The sequence below is a fragment of the Petaurus breviceps genome, unplaced genomic scaffold, assembly GCF_028583685.1.
Source record: "Petaurus breviceps papuanus isolate PSGF00001 unplaced genomic scaffold, PetGlider_PUasm1.0 90784, whole genome shotgun sequence".
NCBI lineage: Eukaryota > Metazoa > Chordata > Mammalia > Diprotodontia > Petauridae > Petaurus > Petaurus breviceps.
In genome coordinates this window covers 10644608-10664981 of record NW_027187345.1, presented here as the reverse complement: position 1 = coordinate 10664981, position 20374 = coordinate 10644608, and the positions used below count along the sequence as shown (strand labels likewise).

At 38.4% G+C, this 20374-nt stretch overlaps 1 protein-coding gene across 3 annotated transcripts in view; it reads left to right on the top strand.

The window, feature by feature from the left end:
* The window catches only part of SASH1 (SAM and SH3 domain containing 1), a 407307-nt gene that overhangs the window by 170105 nt on the left and 216828 nt on the right, over positions 1 to 20374 (top strand). The window contains exon 1 of one of the 3 annotated variants that reach the window (XM_069069718.1): positions 8397 to 9693. The exons of the other annotated variants lie outside the window; for them this stretch is intronic. Coding sequence (XP_068925819.1) covers positions 9586 to 9693 — 108 coding nt within the window. The 5' untranslated portion in view covers positions 8397 to 9585. Of the gene's footprint in view, positions 1 to 8396; positions 9694 to 20374 lie in introns of those variants that run through there. 3 annotated transcript variants of the gene reach the window in all.

Genomic DNA, 20374 nt, shown 5'->3' with positions numbered 1-20374 from the left:
CTCTCTCTCTGTATATATATATATATATATATATATATATATATTCTATACCCATAGTCCACCAACTCTACAAAGAAGAGAGGGAGATGTACTTTTTTAACTCTTTCCAAGCTTGTGATTATAATTATACAGTGTTCAGTTTTGTTTTGATCTTTATGTTACTTGTAGTCACCATGTATGTTATTTTCCTGCTTCACTCTATATTAACTCATAAAAATCTTCCTATGGTTCTCTGAAATTTTCATATTCATTGTTTCTTACCCTGAAGGAATATGCTATTTTATTTGTGTACCACAGTTTGTTTATCCATTCCTCAATTAATGGCATCTACTTTTAAACAAATGCTTTCAGTTGATAATAAAAATATAATGATACTAATTAATCAGTTTATTAAAAAGTTGATTCCTGCTTATTAACATTAGGCCACAATATGTCATGTTACCTGTAAATACTGGCATTTACTCCACTATAACATTACTCATTTTATAGCAGAATTTCTTTTAAGATGGAGCTATATTTTATCTCATCCAAGGTGTTAATTTGGGTATTATTTATACTTCTCTTGTCATAACTAATCATGTTTGTTTTGATTTGTCATCTGATTTATTATAATCACTAATGTTTGTCAGTAAAAGATCCTTTGAAATTCTATAAGTACATTAGAATTTCATACCTTTTAGATTTTTTAGCCTGGAGAGCTGCTGCATCAATAGTTTCATATGCAATCATAAACAGTTAAGACATTGAGTTTTAGTTAATTCTTATAGTGCTATATGCAGAAATCTGATTTATAAATTAATTATTCTTGTTGTGGAAATTAGCTGAGATTTTATGTTTATTGTCAAACTGTAATATATACACATTAATTCACACACAGAGGCTGTTCTGAAAGTCTTAGTAAAGTTTAAAGCCTTTTTAGCTAGTGGTATAGCGGAAGGAGTAATGACTTTAGAATTAGAGGACCCAAGTTTGAGGTAGCCTTGAAACTAGCTTTATGACTAGAGGTAAGTCATTTAATCTCTCAACATTTCAATTTTTTCTATTTACAACATGACGCTAGTAATAGTTGTACCACTCACTTCAAAACCTCAAAAATTCATCAGGATTATTTGAGAAAGGTACTTTATAAACCAAACAATAATACAATATGTGAGTTCTTTTTATTCTTCTTATTTAGTAGATCATGGGAAGATACATATATATATATATATATCAAAGTTGTGTATCTTAGAAACCACCATCTCTTAAGAATCAAAACTGGATAGCATGAAGAGAAATGGCAAGATATATTGTAAGGGTGAGCAGGTTGCAGGAAAAAAAGAGAAAGAAAAGAAAGAAAAGATTATTACCAAAACAATTGTTAAAAATACAGAAGAGAACAGGAGGTTGTTCAGAAGGGCAGTATTGGAACTACCATATTCAATTTGGTATATACTTTAGAAAACTAGCGATATATGGTAGATACACAGTTTTATATGCAATTCTCTTTTGTACATTAAATGTCCATGTTTGTTGACTGTCAAGTGCATGCTAAAATGATTAAGAAATAGACTATAGAATATCACCTAAGAGATAGTGGCTATTGGAGTAGGAAGGGCAGTCATGCATCAGGAGATTAATACATACGCTGTACTGATACCCAGGTGATGTTAACAGACCTAGAAGAAGGACTGGAACTTTTTCTTCCCTTTTTGAAGATGATAGACAAGGATTACAGAATGAGAAAGGATGGATGGGTAACAACATGCACGTCTGCAGAAAATATTCATATCAATTAAATCACGGAACTTTGGAGTTCAGAATTATTACTAGTTTCAGATACTAAGGACTAGAAGTTTTGGACATAAAGAAAATATGCTTTTTTAAGTCACTTAATTTCTTTACACTACATTTTCTTCATCTATAAAATGAGAAGATAACCCCTTTTATGAAAAAGTCACAAATTTTTCACTAGATGAAACCTAGGGTGCTTTCCAATTCTAACAGTATTATTCTGTGGTTCTTTATTTTATTATTCTAATGGTATGGGAACAAGAATCCATAAAGACTCATTTATTCTATAAATAAGCCATGGTGTTTTATTCTGGGGGATCAAAGATCATTAACAAGATGGTTCTTCCTTCAAAGTTCTTAGAAATCCAGGAGGATAGAAAACCTTCAAGAAGTGGCAAGTTGACATTGACTGTGGAGAGACAAATAAATATTACATGTAGCAGAGACAAGATGATTCACTTGAGTTAAAGTATCATGCAATCCATGAGCAAAGAGATAGGAGTGATAATTAAGAATAACTAACTAGCTTATTCATGTAGCCAGTGTGGAAAGGACATTTATATTTCAGATAATAACCCCATAGACATTAGTATTTTGAAATTGTATACAGTTATACTACCTCATTAATGATTGGGTGATCCTAGATCACAGGTCAAGAACATATTCAGTGGATTGTCTCTCCATACTTTTCTTCTTGCCACAATGCTGGTTAATGTGTTAAATAGAATGATACTGTGACAGCCCCCACACATAATAGTATCTCTAAAGAGGTAGGAGGGAATTACTTGACCTTGCCTCATCACATAAATGGGGAAACTGCAGAATAGAAAGGTCAAGTCTTTTGCCTGAGGTCACATAAAGAGTCAGTAAGAAGCAGATGCAGCATTAGGGTTCAGGATTTCCAACGCCCTGTTTAGTATTCTAGAGCCAGACTGTGGTGTCTAGTTTATAGTATGGTATTATTATACCTGTGATGCTTCATCTTTGAAGTCAAATTCTTTTGATTGCTATTTCTTCTACATTTCATTTCACATCTCTTTGCCTTTGCCCAGGCTGTTGATCATTTCTGGAATATATTTCCTCCTCATGTCTACCTCATGAAATCCCTAGGTTCCTTCAAAGTCCCCTTAAACTGTCCTACTCCCCCCAATCAGAAGCTTGTCCTGATCTCACTCCCTCCTCCCCACTTGCTTAACATCCTCTTTTTAGAAATAATTCTATATATATATATATTCTAATTTTTTTCACATATGTCATTTTTTTTTATCCAATAGACTTTAAGCTTGTTGAGGATAAATACTATTTTTGCTCCCTTGGAACCCCAGGGCCTATTTAATGCTTGGAATATTTTGGATCATAACTGTGATTTTTATTGGTAGAAGGAACTTTACCTACTAAAAAAGAGTACCAAATGTTCTACCACTCAGAATCTTAGAGTTATCAGGAGCATTGAATAACCAGGGATGGGGAACCTGCAGCCTCAAGACCACATGTGGCCTCCTAGGTCCTCAAGTGTGGCCATTTGACTGAATCAAATTTCACAGAACAAATACCCTGCTTAAAATCCTTGCCCAGGGTTATAAAGCTAACATGTGTCAGGTAGGACTGGAACCCAAGTATTCTTTTTTTTTTTTAAAATGCTTTAACTTCTGATTTACATCATTCATTTCTACCAGATTTTGAGTTACAAATTTACTCCCTGTTTTTCCCCTACCCACTGCCCCAAAATAGCAGTCCCACAGGATATCCCCTCCTCCAATCTTCTCTCTTCCATATTTTGTCCCATACCCCTTTCGACTTTTCCAGTAGGGCATGGTGGACCTCTATGCCCCAGTGTCTGTATATCTTATTTCCCAATTACATGTAAGTATATATATATATATATATATTTAAACATTTGATTTTAAAACTTTTAATTCCAGATTCATTTCCTTCCTCCCTTGTTACCCACCCTTACTGGGAAGATAAGCAGTTCAGTATAGGTTATACATGTGTAGCTAATGCAAAAATTAACATAGTAGATATATTGTAAAAGACTGACTATATTTCCCTCCCTCCTATCCCCCCTCCCACTTGTTCTATTCTCTGCTTTTATCCCATACCTTTTCAAAAGGGGGTGCTTCCAACTTCCCCCCAGCCTGCCCTCCCTTCCATTATCCCTGCTCATCCCCTTCCCCCCTACTCTCCTATAGGGTGAGATACCCTATTTAGTGTATATTTCATTCCCTCCCCAAGCCAAATTCAATGAGCATAAGGTTGACCCCTTCCCTTTTGCCTTCCTATTCTTCCCCTCCATTGTAACCATTTTCCTTTGCCTCTTCTATATGAGGTAGTTCACCCCATTCTGTCTCTCCCCATCTCCTCTCATTATATTCCTCTCACCTCTTAATTTCACCTTTTAAGTATCATCCCTTCCTATTAAATTGGTCCTGTGCCCTCTATGTATACTTGTAAACATATATACACACATTCACATATGTATTCATATGCCCATATACCCTCATATATAGACACATATATATATTCCCTTCAACTATTTTCATACTGAGAAAAGTTTCATCAGTTACAATTATAGTTTTTCCATGTAGGAATGTTAATAGTTCAACTTTGATAAGTTCCTTATGATTTCTTTTCCCTGTTTATCTTCTCATGCTTCTCTTGCTTCTTGTATCTGAATGTCAAATTTTCTATTCAACTCTGGTTTTTTCATCAACAATGCTTGAAAGTACTCTATTTCACTGAATGACCATATTTTCCCCTGAAACATGATACTCAGTTTTGCTGGGTAGGTGATTCTTGGTTTTAATCCCGGCTCCTTTGATCTCCGGAATATCACATTCCAAGCCCTTTGATCCCTCAGTGTAGAAGCTGTCAGATCCTAGGCTATCCTGATTGTGTTTCCACAATATTCAAATTGCTTTTTCCTGGCTGCTTGTAATATTCTCTCCTTGATCTGGGAATTCATGAACCTGGCTATAATATTCCTAGAAGTTTTCTTTTTGGAATCTTTTTCAGGAGGTGATCAGTGGATTCTTTTAACCTCTATTTTGCTCTCTGGTTCTAAAACATCAGGGCAGTTTTCCTTGAGGATTTCTTGGAGGATAAATTCTAGGTTCTTTCTTTGATCATGGCTTTCAAGTAGTCCAATAATTTTTAAATTATCTCTCCTGGATCTATTTTCCAGGTCAGTGGTTTTCCCCATGAGATATTTCACATTGCCTTCTATTCTTTCATTTGTTTGGATCTGTTTAACAGCATCTTGATTTCTCATAAAGTCATTAGCTTCCATTTGCTCCAATCTAATTCTGAAGGAATGATTCTCCTTAGAGAGCTTTTGAGGTTCTTTTTCCATCTGGCAAATTCGGCATTTTAAGGCATTCTTTCCTCATTGCCTTTTTGAGTCTCTTTTGCCATTTGAGTTAGTCTATTTTTTAAGGTATGATTTTCCTCAGTCAGGCTGTTGAATCTCATTTCTTACATTGTTCTCATTTCTCTTCCCAATTTTTCTTCCACTTCTCTTATCTGCTTCTTAAGTTTCTCTATGGTCTGTAACCAGCTCATATTTTCCTTTGAAGCTTTTGGTGCAGGAGTTCTGACTTTACTGTCTTCCTCCTGTTCCATGCTTTGATCATTTTTGTCCCCAAAATAGGAGTCTAGTTTTGAGTTCTTCTGTTTGCTTTGTTTCCTTTGTCTGGTCATGTTGCCACTCAATTACTTGACTTTTAGGCTTTTTGCCACAGTAGGACTCTGCTACCAGATAGGGGAGCTTCGTCCCAAAAGCTAGGGTTTTCTCAGCTGGAAGAGGTATTAGTTGGTTGCCCTTGCTGAAGCCTCCACAAGCTCTGGCAAGCTGGACACACACCCCAGGACCTCTACCCTAGACCACAATCCAAGCAGGTTAAAGCAAGAGAGATTACCCCTCATATTGGTTGCTTGGTCCCCCTACACTCTGCAGGGCAGGAGCTAAAGCTGCCATGTGGGGGCAGCTGCACAGCCCTGGCTCCTCAGTGGCTTCTCACCCTGGGGGCAAAAGCCAACGCACTCCCAACTACTGGGTCTCAAAGTCCACAGTGCACTGACCTCTCACTTTGTCCTTAGCATCTATATGTTGATAATTCTGTACCACCACAGCTGCTGGTGATCTGGAGTCTCTCTAGCCGGGAGCTGGTCAGTCCTGCCCTGAGGCTAAAACCTCAATGTGGAGTCGACTCCCAAAGTGCTGTGCTGGCCAATTCCTGCCAGCCTGCCAGGCTGTCCTCAGTGGGAGGTTAGCTTCTCTGTGTCATTTTGTGGGTTCTGTAGCTCCAGAGTTTGTTCAGAGTCCCCTTTTACATGAATTGGGGAAGGTGGAAGCTGGAGCCCCTGTAGAGGACCTGTTTCTACTCTGCCATCTTGATTCCACCCCCACTGGAACCCAAGTATTCTTAGCTCCAAGGTCAGCTCTATCCACTATGGAAAGCTGTCTCCAGCAAACATTTATCAAATGTAAAATGACATATTCCAAAGTACTTGAACTTGAATCCTAAACTGCTATGTAAATGCTAGCTATTATTATTATCATCATATACAAGGTACTATGCTAGTATTTGGGATGAGAAATTTTTTTCTTTCTCTTCTACTTGAAAACATAAGACCTTATCTTTCTGCCAGTTATTGCTACTGAGGCAGGAAAAAAAATGCCCTTTAATACACTCCTATAAATTTAGAAAAAATATTTTTAAAAATCTACATTTGATAGTTTCTTACAATAGTTATGGAAAGATAGTTTTTCTGATAGGCCCTTTGGAACACCAGTACTCTAAGTGTATGCCTTTTCATCCTTTGTTTTTAAGTCAAGCATAGAAGGAGGCATGATAAAGAAAAAAGTGAACCAAACATTTTCAGTCTTCCCTACCTGAATCTTTGTAAAGCCCATGTCAGGAGTACTGTCCAGTAAAAGGCTTATAAGCATTTAAATAGTAGAATGACCACTAGAAGATCTTTAGTACTTTGCCACTAATAATAATGATAGGACTAGTATTTCCAGAACTTCTTTTCTCCCTCCCACATTACCAGGAGGCTTCACTTAAAAGTAAACTAAGCTATTCTCAGGACCTGATTGGCTCTGGCTTCCCTGACTTAGATTCATTCTCTCTTTAACCTAAAACATTATGGGGTAGACCAGGACAAACTTGCCCCTGGGAGCTGACAGGCCCTGGCTTCCCTGATTGAACTTCCTGGTCATGTAAGGACATAAAAAGTGCCAGCCACATGGAGATTATGTCCTTCAGACGTGGCAGATTTCTGAAGCCTATAAAAAAATCACTTCACTTTGCTTTGTTGTTCAAATGCTTTTCCACAGTGAGGGAGGGGAGTTGCATATACAGAATCTAAGTATCTCCTTATTCTTGTTACATACCTTGATGTGTTGGGTAAAACATACCTTCTAGTGTTCAATGTTTGATGATTTGTCAGTGCCTCAGTTCATCCCAACATCCCAAACCTGAACTAAGAGAAAGTGCTGCTATTAAAGCTGCACCTCTGACAATTATATTTTCTTAACTGTGAAACTCTAACCCTTTATCTGCATTCAAGGCTCACTACAATCTTATTGCCCCCCTACCTTTTGAGCCTTATCTCATTCTTCAACTTCCTTACACTTTTGCAATGTAGTAAAATTGGACTCTCCTTATCCTAAATGTCATGAACTTACTGCTTTCGTTGCTTTGCTCAAGCTGTCCTACATGTCTGAAGGTCCCCTCTCTACCTATTTATCAAATTCTTACCTATTCTTAAAAGTCTGACTCACAGGCCCCCTCCTCCCAGAAGTCTTCCTTGATCTTTTACCTCACTAGGATAACAATATCTGTTCTCCCAGATGGCACATTTTTTGTATTTTTTTCACTTTCCTAATGTACTTATAATACTTTTCATTTCCCTAGATTATGCTTAAATGTCTGCGTATGTTTTCATAAACATACTGAGAGATTGAGGAAAATGGCTAGGTTTTGTCACAGAATGTAGGCTTTTAGAGGAAAGAGACTGTCTTACTTCTTTATTTGTACCGTCGGGGGTTAACACAGAAATCTCCACAAGGAAAGAACTGAACTGAGATTTTGCTAATTGTTCTGCACATGGGGCTTTCCATCCCCAAAGTTCATAACTTTGCACAAATGGTTCCTCTTCATTTCCACGTGGTAATAGCATCACTAGCTTTTTTCAAAACCTAGTTTATGTGTGACTTCTTATGAGTTCTTTCCGGATTAACCCAGTTGTTAGTGGGGTTCCAACCCCTTCTTGAAATTACATTTACTTTCTTACAGGTTGTAACCTGTCAGTAGAGTGTACGTTCCTTGAGGGCAGAGAAGTTTTCTTATGGAGTCCCCAAGACCTAGCATTGTACGGAGCACAAAAAAGTGCTTGTTAAATTGAATTCATCCTTAACATCAAAGTTAATATTCTTGGCAGCCCAGCTAAGTGAATTCATTTTTATTTTTGAAAGAATCACGAAGAAATAAATCTTTCTCTAGGGCGTCTCCCTGGCTAAAAGCAATCAGTCACGAATCTTCCCCCTTCGGGAAACTGGTTCAGGTGTGTTTGTTGACTGTGTTACCATCATAACACGTGGTCTTAAAACTAGCCCAAGCCCTACCCCTCCTTAATGTAAAGACACCATAGATATCCCAAACTCCTTTGCCCCCTGGAGTTAGGGGTGTTGAGACGTAGTGGGGGAGGCCTGGGTGGCGAGGGGGCACCGACCCAAAGAGCAGCGCCACTGCGAAGGGAAACGAAGGGCTCATGCCCAAGCTTTCCCCACTTGTTTTCATTCCCGAGTCTTGCCCAACAGGGGCAGGGCTGAAATTCTTTAAGTCGTTGGGCTCCGCGGCGGAAAGGTGGGGAGACTAAAGACACTTGAAGCCCTGGTCAAGTCCGCAGGCAGGATTAAAGCTTAACTTTCTCCAGGTCCCAGCAAGCAAACGAGAGAAGCGGGTTTTTTCCCCCTAGAGAAGAAGAGCAGGCTTGGGAAGTTGAGGGCAGCCCAGCAGCAGCAGCCTTGGCGCCTGGAGCTCCGCGGGGCAGCTCTTTCAACAGGCGGTTTGTTCTCCCTCACGGTGGCTCATTTCCATGCGAAGAGCCTGACATCAGAGCACCTTTTGTTGCTAAAAAGCTTTCTTAGCTTGGGGGGTGGGGGGGAAGATAGACTGAGTGAGCAGTCATGTGAAACTGGAAGAGCTCATTCGGGACAGAGGGGGCCTGGGCTTTGCCTGCAAACTTGAACCAGAGCGGGCCGAGTCCTGGGGGGCCGGGACTGGCTGGATAAGCGGAAGAGAGGAGGCGAGGGCTGGAGCGGGCTCTGTCTGGTGCCCGGTCCAGGGAGAAACGCCTTCTTCATCTGTCGGATTGCGTCGGTGCTGGAGGGAATCCCCATTGGGACGCCCAGTGGTGTGACCGAACTGAGCTTTCAGCTCCCCTGGGGCTGGCTGGAGCTCCCGCAGGAAAGTTTGGGAAGGCATGTCTGCACTCCAGCCCTCGCTGGTGCCGGGCAGAGCTGTGCACCAGGACCGACGGGAGCGAGGGGAGAGCTGGAGGTCCTAAGAGAGACTTTGGCACCGAATCTGGCTCGAAGGACGCTGCCTCCGCCCCCTCTTACCCCTTGGGACGTGCACTGGGGAAGCTGTCTGTATCCCACACTGGTGACTAGGAGGAAGGCATGGTGAAGCAGCTCGGCTGGGCTGGAGAAGTGTTTACTGTTGGAGTCGTGTGGTGGAGGGCGGGCGCATCGTCACCCACCAGTGACTCTAGTAAAACTCGGGTGAGGTAGAGGGCACAGCCATGGAGCAGGATCAAGCCGCATGTCCCGAGCCAGAGGCAGAAGCAGAGCCAGACAGCATCATGTCTGACGCTTTCTCCAGGCTCTGGACAGATGTCATGGGGATACTGGTGAGTTACCTGGGGAACTCGAGAGAGGAAGGATGACCAAAGACCTTTGAGGTCGGCTCAGAGCCGATCTGTATGAGTGGTGCTCCAGCTCAATCTCCTCTGTCATCCTCATTGAGGGGTGTAGCCATTGCCTTGTTGTGTTTATAAAAGTCGATCTGTTGCTTGGGGGTTAAGCACACTTGGGAATCGAGTTTCAGTCCTCCCATGAAAATGGATCGCCATCAGATCAGATCAGATCGGTTCCTTGGTCTCTGGGGATTATTGTTTAGACAAGTTTTCTCTTGGGCACCTGCTGAAAAGTTAGTGGAGAGTAGGCAAAGGTGTCTCAGAAAGGTTGAGCTCCAAGGCAGAGAGCTTCACATTGGATCCAACAGAACTTTTGGATTTGGGGACAAGTTTGTGACCCATACTTGTATTTGTCTCTCCTTTGTTGTCTGACCTTCAGAGTAACATAACCATTGCTTTACTTAGAACTGCCTCAAAATAGATTACACCATTTTCAGTTCTATGTTGGTTGATCAGATTTTATGGACCAAAATGTAATTTATGTTGTGAATTCTACATTGTCGTGCCATTTGAAATGCTTGATAACAAAATATCTGACTTGTCATTATGAAGTTCCCCAAATGTGCAAGAGTATTAGGCTTCAACCTGAACCAATCTTTAATAACTCTGGGAATGAGTAGATTTTTTTTAGAGTGGGTTGGTGTGTGTGTCTGTGTGTGTGTGTGTGTGTGTGTGTGTGTGAATGTGAAAGAGAGAGAGAGAGAGAGAGAGAGAGAGAGAGAGAGAGATATGGAAGGGGGCAGGTAGGATAGAGGCTATCTCAATCCAGATCCAAAAAATAGTTGCAGATTTAGAAAATTGTGCACTGCTTATATCATGCACTGCATCTGTGATCTTATGTTAATTCATAGAACCTCTTGTTTGAAAAGACTGATTGGATGATGTCGGATACACAGTAGACATTTTTCAAAAAGACTAATTACTCTTCTTCCCTGTCCTTCCACCTTAACTTTCCCTTAAATCAAAATCCACCAGTAATTCCATTTGTTCTATCAGATGTTTTTGTCACTGATGTTGCATCTAGAGAATTAAGGAAGGATAAATAATAGATTGCTTATTTTTCTCTTATATTTTAAAAATCATAATTTTGGACAGGAATAAACACCTGCTTTTTAACTATTACATTAAAGTTGATGGTTTTTCCCACAAATTTTTTAAAGTGTCACCAGATTGGTTGAACATTATTGGTAAGTTATTTTGAAAAATTCTCCAAAGCAGGAAAAATGCTTTATTATTTCTACTTCCCCTAAAGTATTTATTCCTTCTTAGAAACTTTCAAAAATTTGAAATTCAGTTTTGTAGCATCCTATTATATATAGCCACTATATTTTGGTTAATGGCTCCAGTGAAAGAAAGGATCAGAGTCCATGGGGGTGGGGAGGGAAAGAAAGGGGAGGAGATAGGAGGGCAGGAAGGGAGCTGGTCATGAAGTATGCTGGCAATTACTGAAGAGCTGTTTTCTCTCCCCTGGCAGGTTTTGGCACTGTGTTTGGCCAGTTACAGCAAAGTCTTGTTTGGTTGACTTAGAGATGGGTGGGGCAGAAGGAGATCAAACCTGTTATTCAATGGGCAGATGCAGGAGGGAAGAAAAATGTGTATTTTTTTTTTTCAAAACTAATAGCATGGGGTAAGGTTTGAAAACATGTAAACCTTGCCATAAACAGGTTGCTTTCACATGTGTTTTCCAACCCTTACATATCTTGTTTTCCTTTAGGGTACATTTAGCCTTTTGAATGCTTTCCTTAGCAAAATCATCCAGTAATTTTACCTAGAAGGACATGTCTAAACCTTTTTGTGAACATGTCTACAGGGAAGAGTCCAGGTTTGTAGCAAAAGAGCTTGACATTTCACCTTGATTGCAGTCCATTTAAAACCTTATAACAGAGTTATTACTGTTCTGAATTTTGGAAACTTATCCTAGTTACTGTAAAAATCTTGTTTCTAGTGCTACTTATTTTGGGTTATTATACCAAATAACATAGAATGCCATATTTTCCACCTAGAACTTTTCCTATTATTCAGTAGTATCCAACTTTTCCTGGCCCCATGGATCATATTGTACATGGGGCTTTCTTCGCAAAGATACTGAAGTGATTTGCCATTTCCTTCTCTAGTGGATTAAAGCAAACAGAGATAAGTGACTTTCCCAGGATCACACAGCTAATAAAGTATCAGAAGCTGAATTTGAACTCATATCTTCCTGATTCCAGGCCCAGTATCTATCCCCTGAGCCATCTGGTTGCCTAGCTTTTCTTATCCTTATTGAAATAGATGGTCCTTCAATTCCTTTTTTTTTTTATGCCAATAGTGAAATCTACTAATGGTTACATTAGCATGACACTTAGTGGTTTTCTGTCCTTGTTTCAACTGATCCTCAGAAAAATATTGTGAAACAGACAGTGCAAGAACTGGGGACTGGAGCCCAAATTTTTAGTGCTCTTTCCATTTCAGAAGGACTGTCTTCTAGTACTTGTCACCTCAAATTAACTTGTTAGGTTGTCATTGCCAATATGCTCAGTAAAATGCAATATGAAAAGATTCTTTCTGAATCTTAAACCAATATTAGCACCTAATCTTCAAGTGATCTAAATATTAGATTTTCAGCACAAAAATCTAACTTCAGTGCTAACAGGTAAGAAGAATGAATTTATTAAGTGTTTTAAGGTTTGCAAAGCACTTTTACATCACAACCTTGTGAAGTCAGTAGTACAAAGTATAATTTATTCCTCTTTTCAGAAAAGGAAACTGAGGCTGAGAGGGGTGAGCAGTTTGCCTGTAGTGATAACAACTATCAGAGTTAGTAGTTGAATGTTGCTTACAGGATAAGTCCACTTAAACATTAAAGTAAAATAGTAATGTGATATTTTTTTTTTTCCTGGAAAGCAAGAGTAGCCATGGTAGAAATTTGAATGTCAGGGCCTTCAATGCTGTTAACTTACATAGATCCATGCCTGAAGCAATGGGGGTATTTTTCTGAAATTGCCATGCCTCCACACCTTAGTCTTTGTGACTTTTGTTCTGAAAATTCCATATATCCTCCCCAGGGGAGTCCACTTTGAATGCTTAAGAGTTTTTGATCCTGCAGGCCTACTTCCTTTTCCATTCACAACAGCTTTTTTTATTCTTTAATAGAGACCCTTTTAAATTATTTGTTAGCAATGCAGCCTACTCACCTCCACCATCCATGGTTCCATTACCTTTAGTCAAACCAAAACTTTACTTAAAAGTTGTCTAAAAATATGTAGTCATTTACATATTTGAATGAGTCCTTGAATTCAAGGGTAGTTGAATAATGCATGCTCATAGCATGAAGTAGGCACACTAATAAATATTAGTGAGCAGATTGATCTGTACCAGCACAGTATAGTTGTAGTCATGCCCAATTAGTTGCGAAAATAAAGCATTTTTGGTGGTGATTTTACTGCTGTAATTTTAGAGAAGAAATGACACAATTTATGTTTTCATCAAAAGGACCCTTTAATCCTGTGCTCTGCTAAGCCCCTAATTAATTTTTTGTGCTTACCATAAATGCTAAAAATAGAATTAATAATAGAAGTGTAAATGGAGAGAAATGGCAAGTCCAAGAGGAAACTAAGCTGCTTGAGGGCAGTGGGCAGATCTAAATCTAGCTGCAAATACTTGAGGACTTATTAGCCAACTGCTATTTAATAGATTCATGGTGCAAACTGAAACATGTTTGCAACTTATGAAATCACTGTAAAGTTTGTATAATTAAAACTTCTTCATAAGAAGCGTGCTGTGCAGTAACTCTGAAACATTTGTTCTGAGTTTCTAAGAGTACATGGCATTTTCCATTATGGAATGAGACTTCTGCTAAGTATTATGAAAGTGGGAATGGGGTGTGATTTTAGCTCTTTACCTTTCATTCATTAGGTAAATGGTTCCAGATGTTCCTTATCCTTTGGGCAGCTACTTTGAAAACAGTATTGGTTGGTAAATATTTAGTTCATTACAAATGGTGGGCTCTTAATTACTCATGATCTTATTATCTAGTGGGTAGATTATCAATATGGTGAGTCTGTTTTCCAAACCAAAAATTAGGGTGCATATTTTGAAAAAATGATTTTCCTTTAAAGGAAAAATAAACCTTTTCTTGAAGTCCTCAAGGGAAACATGGTCACAGTAGGTGTTGAAGGCCTCTATTTGAACTACAGTGTTCTTCCTTTTGGGTCTATTGGAGAATGGAAAGGAGAGAAAGTTAAACTCCCCTCAGTTTTCCCACTTTAGAGGCTTGTATTTGGGAAGAAGTTTATAAGTACCTCTCATTTACCTTATCTTTGATTTTATGCCACTTCCCCTTGACACTTTACTGTTACTAATGTGCTGGGTTCCTGCAATTTGCACCCAGCAGTTAGAAAAACTTGTAAATAGCCCCTGCTCCTCAGCCCCCTTTAAACTGAATTTATATACTCTATATACTCTGTACTTTATATACTGTAATTGGGGGGAAAGTGAAATTAATGTTTTCTGGCTATATCTCAGGTACTCTTGTCCTGACTTGATAAATAGGATAATTTTAAAGGGTTGTCCTATCATTCTAGGCAAGTAAGCCATCCCCTCTTCCCGTTGTACTCCCTCCCCCCATGAGATCATGGGCTAAAGATCAAGAGATCAACATTGTGTTTCACAGGGGTCATCCACCTTTCAGAGGCCTTGAGCTTTGTTCATTTGTTCACCCTCCTGTAGATGGGGTGAATCACTCAAATCTCCCCATTACCCCATCTTCATAGTTCAAGTGGGTGGGAGAAGGGCTGGTTGCTTTGGCTTTGAATTCTATGGAAATAGTAGTGCTTCTTTAAAATACTAAAACATGTACGTTGAGATCTGGGTTTCCAAACACTTAAGAGTCACACTTTAAGCCAACCCCAGACCATCTCAATTATCTCTTAACCTTTTAAGTCATACCCAGAATGCTCTGCAAGATGAAGCTAAGGAATTTTGGAGAAAAAAAGGCATTATTACTACCACCATAAAACTGGATAAAGACAGTACTTCTGTCTACCCCTTACTGAGATTTACCCCAGATTTCAAAGCTGAAGAAGACTAGAGTCCAAGTCAAAGATGACTCCTGCCAAAGATGCTACTCCTCTGAGTCTGCCTTTAACAGCCTTAACTGTGATTGATAATATGCCTGTCTTTTCTTATCTCCTATTCTCTACCTGTTCTCTGCCCTACTTTAGCTCCCTGAATCTGATTTTATTAGATAGAAGTTTCTTTTTTGTTTTTTATTAGATAGAAGTCTCTTTATTGTTGTTGTTTTAATATATGCTTTATGAAGTCCAGGGCTTGTATGTCTGATTGAAATCCCAGAGTACATGTTTCCTAAGTACTATCAGTTGTCTGTCCTTTGTTATTTTCTGTCCCTCCCCCACTGCCCAAACCTTTTTCCTTCTGCCAAACAATTTGAGAGCTAGGGCTATACTTTAATTTCCCATTTACATTTTTCTTTCAACTTTGGTAGGTGTTACTTAACTACACCTCAACTATTTCTAAGAGGTGTAAGGATGTCATACTTTTAGACCAAAGTCCTTTGAGATGGCATGTTAACAAAGGACATATAAACACTTATAACACATATAAACACTTAAAACAGCTATCTTCTCCAAATAAAACTAAATTACTTTGCAATTTATTAAAAACTTTTTGTAATCTTGAGTAATTGACTTCTGCTTTCTGGGCCTCAGTTTCCTCATCAGCAAAATGAGGTTAGACCAGATCATCATCTTTTAGAGAACTAAATCCTGTGATCCTATAAACTCTAATTTAGAATGTAGTGAAGTGATAGTAACTATTAAATCCTTAACCAGGTCAATAATGGGAAACATAATAAAAAATAGTTGAATTATATTTCCTGAAGTTAAATGTATGATGTAGATAAAGAACTGTACTTAGCTTTTTGCTCTGTGAATACAACAATCATAGAAAACTTAATGGGTCCCAGTTACTTAAAGTTATCTCATCACCCAAAGGTTGACTATCAGGTTTTAAGTATATATTGGGGGGGAGGAGGGTTGGCTACTACAAGCTCATGAAAATTATCTGTAGAAACAGTACAGTGGTTACAGTCTATAGTGATATTAATGAAATTAAAAGATATTTGATGGGCAGCTTACACATTGCAGTGGATAGAATGACGGATAGAATGAACTCATCTTCCTGAGTTCAAATTTGGCCTCAGACACTTAATAGCTGTGTGACCCTTGGCAAGTCACTTAACACTTTTTGCCTGTTTTCTTATCTGCAAAATGAGCAAGAGAAGGAAATGACAAACTGTTCTAGTATCTTTGCCAAGAAAACCCCAAATGGGATCTCAAAGAGTTGGAAATGGCTGAAAAATGACTGAGCAACAACAAAATGTATTTTTATTTATTTAGTCAAAACTTCCCCAGTTATAGGGGGGCAGGCCACAAGACATGGATCACTAATTGGACACTTCTCTTTATACATATATGTGCTACATATGTGTATATACAGGTATGTATGCAAACATACACATATCTATATATACCTGTATCTATATGTAACATAGGACCATTGAATTTAAAGCTAGAAAGGAGTTTAGAGGAGGAAACATGCAAGTTTATAGTGGTTGACCTAACACGCCAATAGTTTTGATTGTATTTCTCAAAATTGAGTTGGGAAATCTGCAGATCTTTTTTTTCCTCAATAATTGTCTAAAATGGTGATGTTTTTTAGCTTCTTTTGAGTGACTTAACTATGTGCTATCCTTTCTGTTTCATAAGTGTTACATAGGGAAACAATCTTTTATGAAGAAAGTAGATTCATAGAGATAACCTATCTTGTATCTTTTTGTTACATGCCAGAGCACCCAATAAAGATGTTTCTTTTAAAGGGCCAATGTATTAAAGAATGTATCTAGGGGATCCAGCAGGCAAAAACTTGATAAGAGTATTAAGTCTCTCTTTGTTCAATGTGTGTGTGTGTATAAATTTTTTTTTGCTTTTTGGAGGGCAATTGGGGTTAAGTGACTTGCACAAGGTCACACAGCTATTTTGTGTGTGTGTGTGTGTGTGTGTGTGTGTGTGTGTGTGTTGTGTCTGAGGCCAGATTTGAACTCAGGTCCTCCTGACTCCAGGGCCAGTGCTCTATTCACTGCACCACCTAGCCACCCCTCCATGTATATTTTAAAGATATTGACTTCTTATATGTCTTTTGTTATTTCTAGATCATTTATACATTTCTCTTTCCAATGAAATATAAATTAACTTTGTGACCCTAGGCAAATAATTTAACCTTTCGTAGACTTGTTTTTCAGTATCTATAAAATGAGGGAAATAATAGCACCTACCTCCTAGGGTTGTTGAAAAAGATCAAATTTACACACACACACACACACACACACACACACACGTTTGTATATGCATAGACGTAATGATAATTATTATTAACTATGATAATAAGAATAAATAATGATAATTTCATATATAGTCTTCAAATTATTGTCTTCTTAGAGAATTCAGCCACAGAGCATTACTTTAATTGTCCTTAAGGCCAGTGATGAAAAACCTTTTCTTTTTTCACAAGGTCCTCTGGCTACTGTGATATCAAGACAGACTTATATCTTATACCAAATATTGTTTTCTAGCAAACATCAATGTTGGAATTCCAGTGGGTCTGCTAGATTCTCTCCATCCATCCCATTTTTAGCTTTTTTCCCTAGACTATTCAATTCTTGCTTTCTATCATAAGGCAGTAAGAGTAAAGGAGAGAAAAGAAATGTAAATTACAACTTTATGGGGATAAGTTCTAGCACCATTAAGTAACCATGGTCATACATGCAAATTACATGGATATGCTAATACAAATAAATGTTAATGCAAAATACAAATTGGTACCTGTAATCCTTGATTTTTTTTTTAAAATATACCCTTGGCAATCACCAAACCTTGACTGTTTTCTCAGCATAGTATTACCTTTATAGGAATTAATATAGACACCACAAGCAGTATACTTTTCTTCTTGCTACAGTTGCAGAAGACTTTTTTCCTATGTATGAAACACACATATACCGTGTTTCCCTGATAATAAGACCTATCCCGAAAATAAGCCCTCCCCTTACTGTGTAAGATTCCTCTAAAATAAGCCCTTCCCCGAAAATAAGCCCTATTGAGATTGCTGCTGTAGTGAAGGTGATCCCCTGCGCTACACGCTACATTACGGTACCCTCTGTATGCACCCCCCCCCTCCCCCCCCCCCCCGTGAAACGCACGCCGCTGCATCCAATCAGAGCTGCAGCAGTGAGCGTGTCATCCTGTTCTTCCCCAGTGATTTGCTTATTGAATAAAGGTACATTTTTTTGTTCACATTTACCTGTTTATTAAAATTGCTGTCAATGTTCATTAAAATAAGCCCTCCCCTGAAAATAAGCCCTCTGGTGTTTTTCTGTCCAAAAAAATTAATAAGACAGTGTCTTATTATCGGGGAAACACAGTATGTGTATATGTGCATAAATACATATGTATTTTTATTAAATCATCTGTGATGCAAGAGGAATAAATAAAATTGAGAAAAAGAATTTGGGATGAAAACTATAGGAAATTACATCTGGTTCTTAAAGTTTTTACACCTAATTTATAAAATAAACATGGAAGGAAAACACCCCTGTAGTTGCCTTTGATCAGATCAGCATCAAAGCTAATGATCCTGAGGTTAGAGGAGACAAGAGTATTAGATTTTAGAAACTTGGCTGGTTTAAATTTTTGGTTTGAAAATCAAAGAACAGAATTTAAATTTTAGATAAAAATAAAATTTGCAGTGCAGTGTTTATTTGAAATATATTATCTCTAAAAATTTTATCTTTTTTTTCTAAGCCTCTAATTTCTTTTTACTTGTGTTTTAAAAAATGGGGATGGAACCTGCTTTTGGCTTTTCAACTAAGGGGTCACTTTAATTTGAATATGTAGATCTAATTTTATTTTGGCCCTTTGCCTTTTAAAAAATTGTTTATTTATTCTTAGTGTTCAACATTTACTTCCATAAGATTTTGAGTTTAAAATTTTAGCCCCCTCTCTTTCCTTCCCCATCCCCAAGGTTTTGGCATGCAATATGACATAGGCTCTACTTTTACATTCACATTAAACATATTTTCACATTAGTAATGATAGAGAGAAGAATTAGAACTAATAGGAGGAACCATGAGAAAGAAGAAACAAAACTACAAAAAAGGAGAGCAAATAGTATGCTTTCATCTGCACTCAGACTACAAAGTTCTTTCTCTGGATGTTGACAGCATTTCCCATCATATATCTTTTGGAGTTGTTATTGATCTTTGCATTGCTGAGAAGAGCTAAGTCTGTCAAAGTCAATCATCACACAGTGTTGCTGTGTAGTGTTCTCCTGGTTCTGTTCATTTCACTCAGCATCAGTTCATATAAGACTTTCCAGGTTTTTCTGAAGCCTACCTGCAACTTATTTCTTAAAGCACAATAGTATTCCATTAAATTCATATGCTACAGCTTGTTCAGCCATTCTTCATCCATCCCCTCATTTCCAATTCTTGGCCACTACAAAAAGAGCTGCTATAAACATTTTTGTACATGTCTGTCTTTTTCCTGTTTTTTTTTTTAATGACCTCTTTCGGATACAGACCTAGAAGTGGTATTACTGGGTTAAAGGGTATACACATTTTATAGCCCTTTGGGTATAATACCAAATTTCTCTCCAGAATGGTTGGATCAGTTCACAACTCCACAATGTATTAGTGTTCCATTTTTTCCACATCTCCAGCATTTATCATTTTCCTGTTTTGTCATATGTAATGTAATGCCAAGGAAAGGGAACTTTCCAAGGTTCAGAATACCAGCATAGGTGCTCTCCATTTTATTCAGTGACAAATTAAGAACAGAGAAGATGAAAACATGACATCATTCAAAATACAGCATTTACTAAGTGTGATTAAATAATCTCCAAGTACTACCCCACCCCAGGACCTTCCATTCATTAAATCAATTACAAAGTCCCTGTTCTAAATACTACTCCACCCCTAGGCTGTACCTTCATTTAGTCCATCACAAAGCCCCTCTTCTCAAATGGAGATTAGTTTACAATCTAAGTAAAGTACATTCATTTGTTCAACCACAGAACACAAAAAGGTCAAAAGTTCCCCACCCCTGGATCACAATTGAATCTACCCCAGAGTTACATCAAGGTTAAGCACAGCACTTAATACCCAAATGGAGGTCTTTTCTTCATCTTGACAGGAGGCAAGTTCTCAGAAATCTTAGTTCCTGGGGAGACAAGGCTTAGCAAGGCCACAAGATACATTGCCAATCTCTTCATTAATTCATCCTCTGTCTATAGAACAGTCCTAGAACCCCTGAAAACATTAGCAAAACCCTCTCCCAGGATTTCTGTAAACATACAACAAGAAAATCCTTCTTCAGGGCTTCTGAACCAACAGAAAGGTTCCCAGACCCCTGCAACAACAGCACTGCCCTTCACCAGTGGACAGTATTCACTCTGTCTGCAGGACAGTCTCAGTAGCTCTGAACCAACAGAAAGGTTCCCAGACCCCTGCAACAACAGCTCTGTCCTTCACTAGTGGACAGCATTCACTCTCTGTCTGCAGGACAGT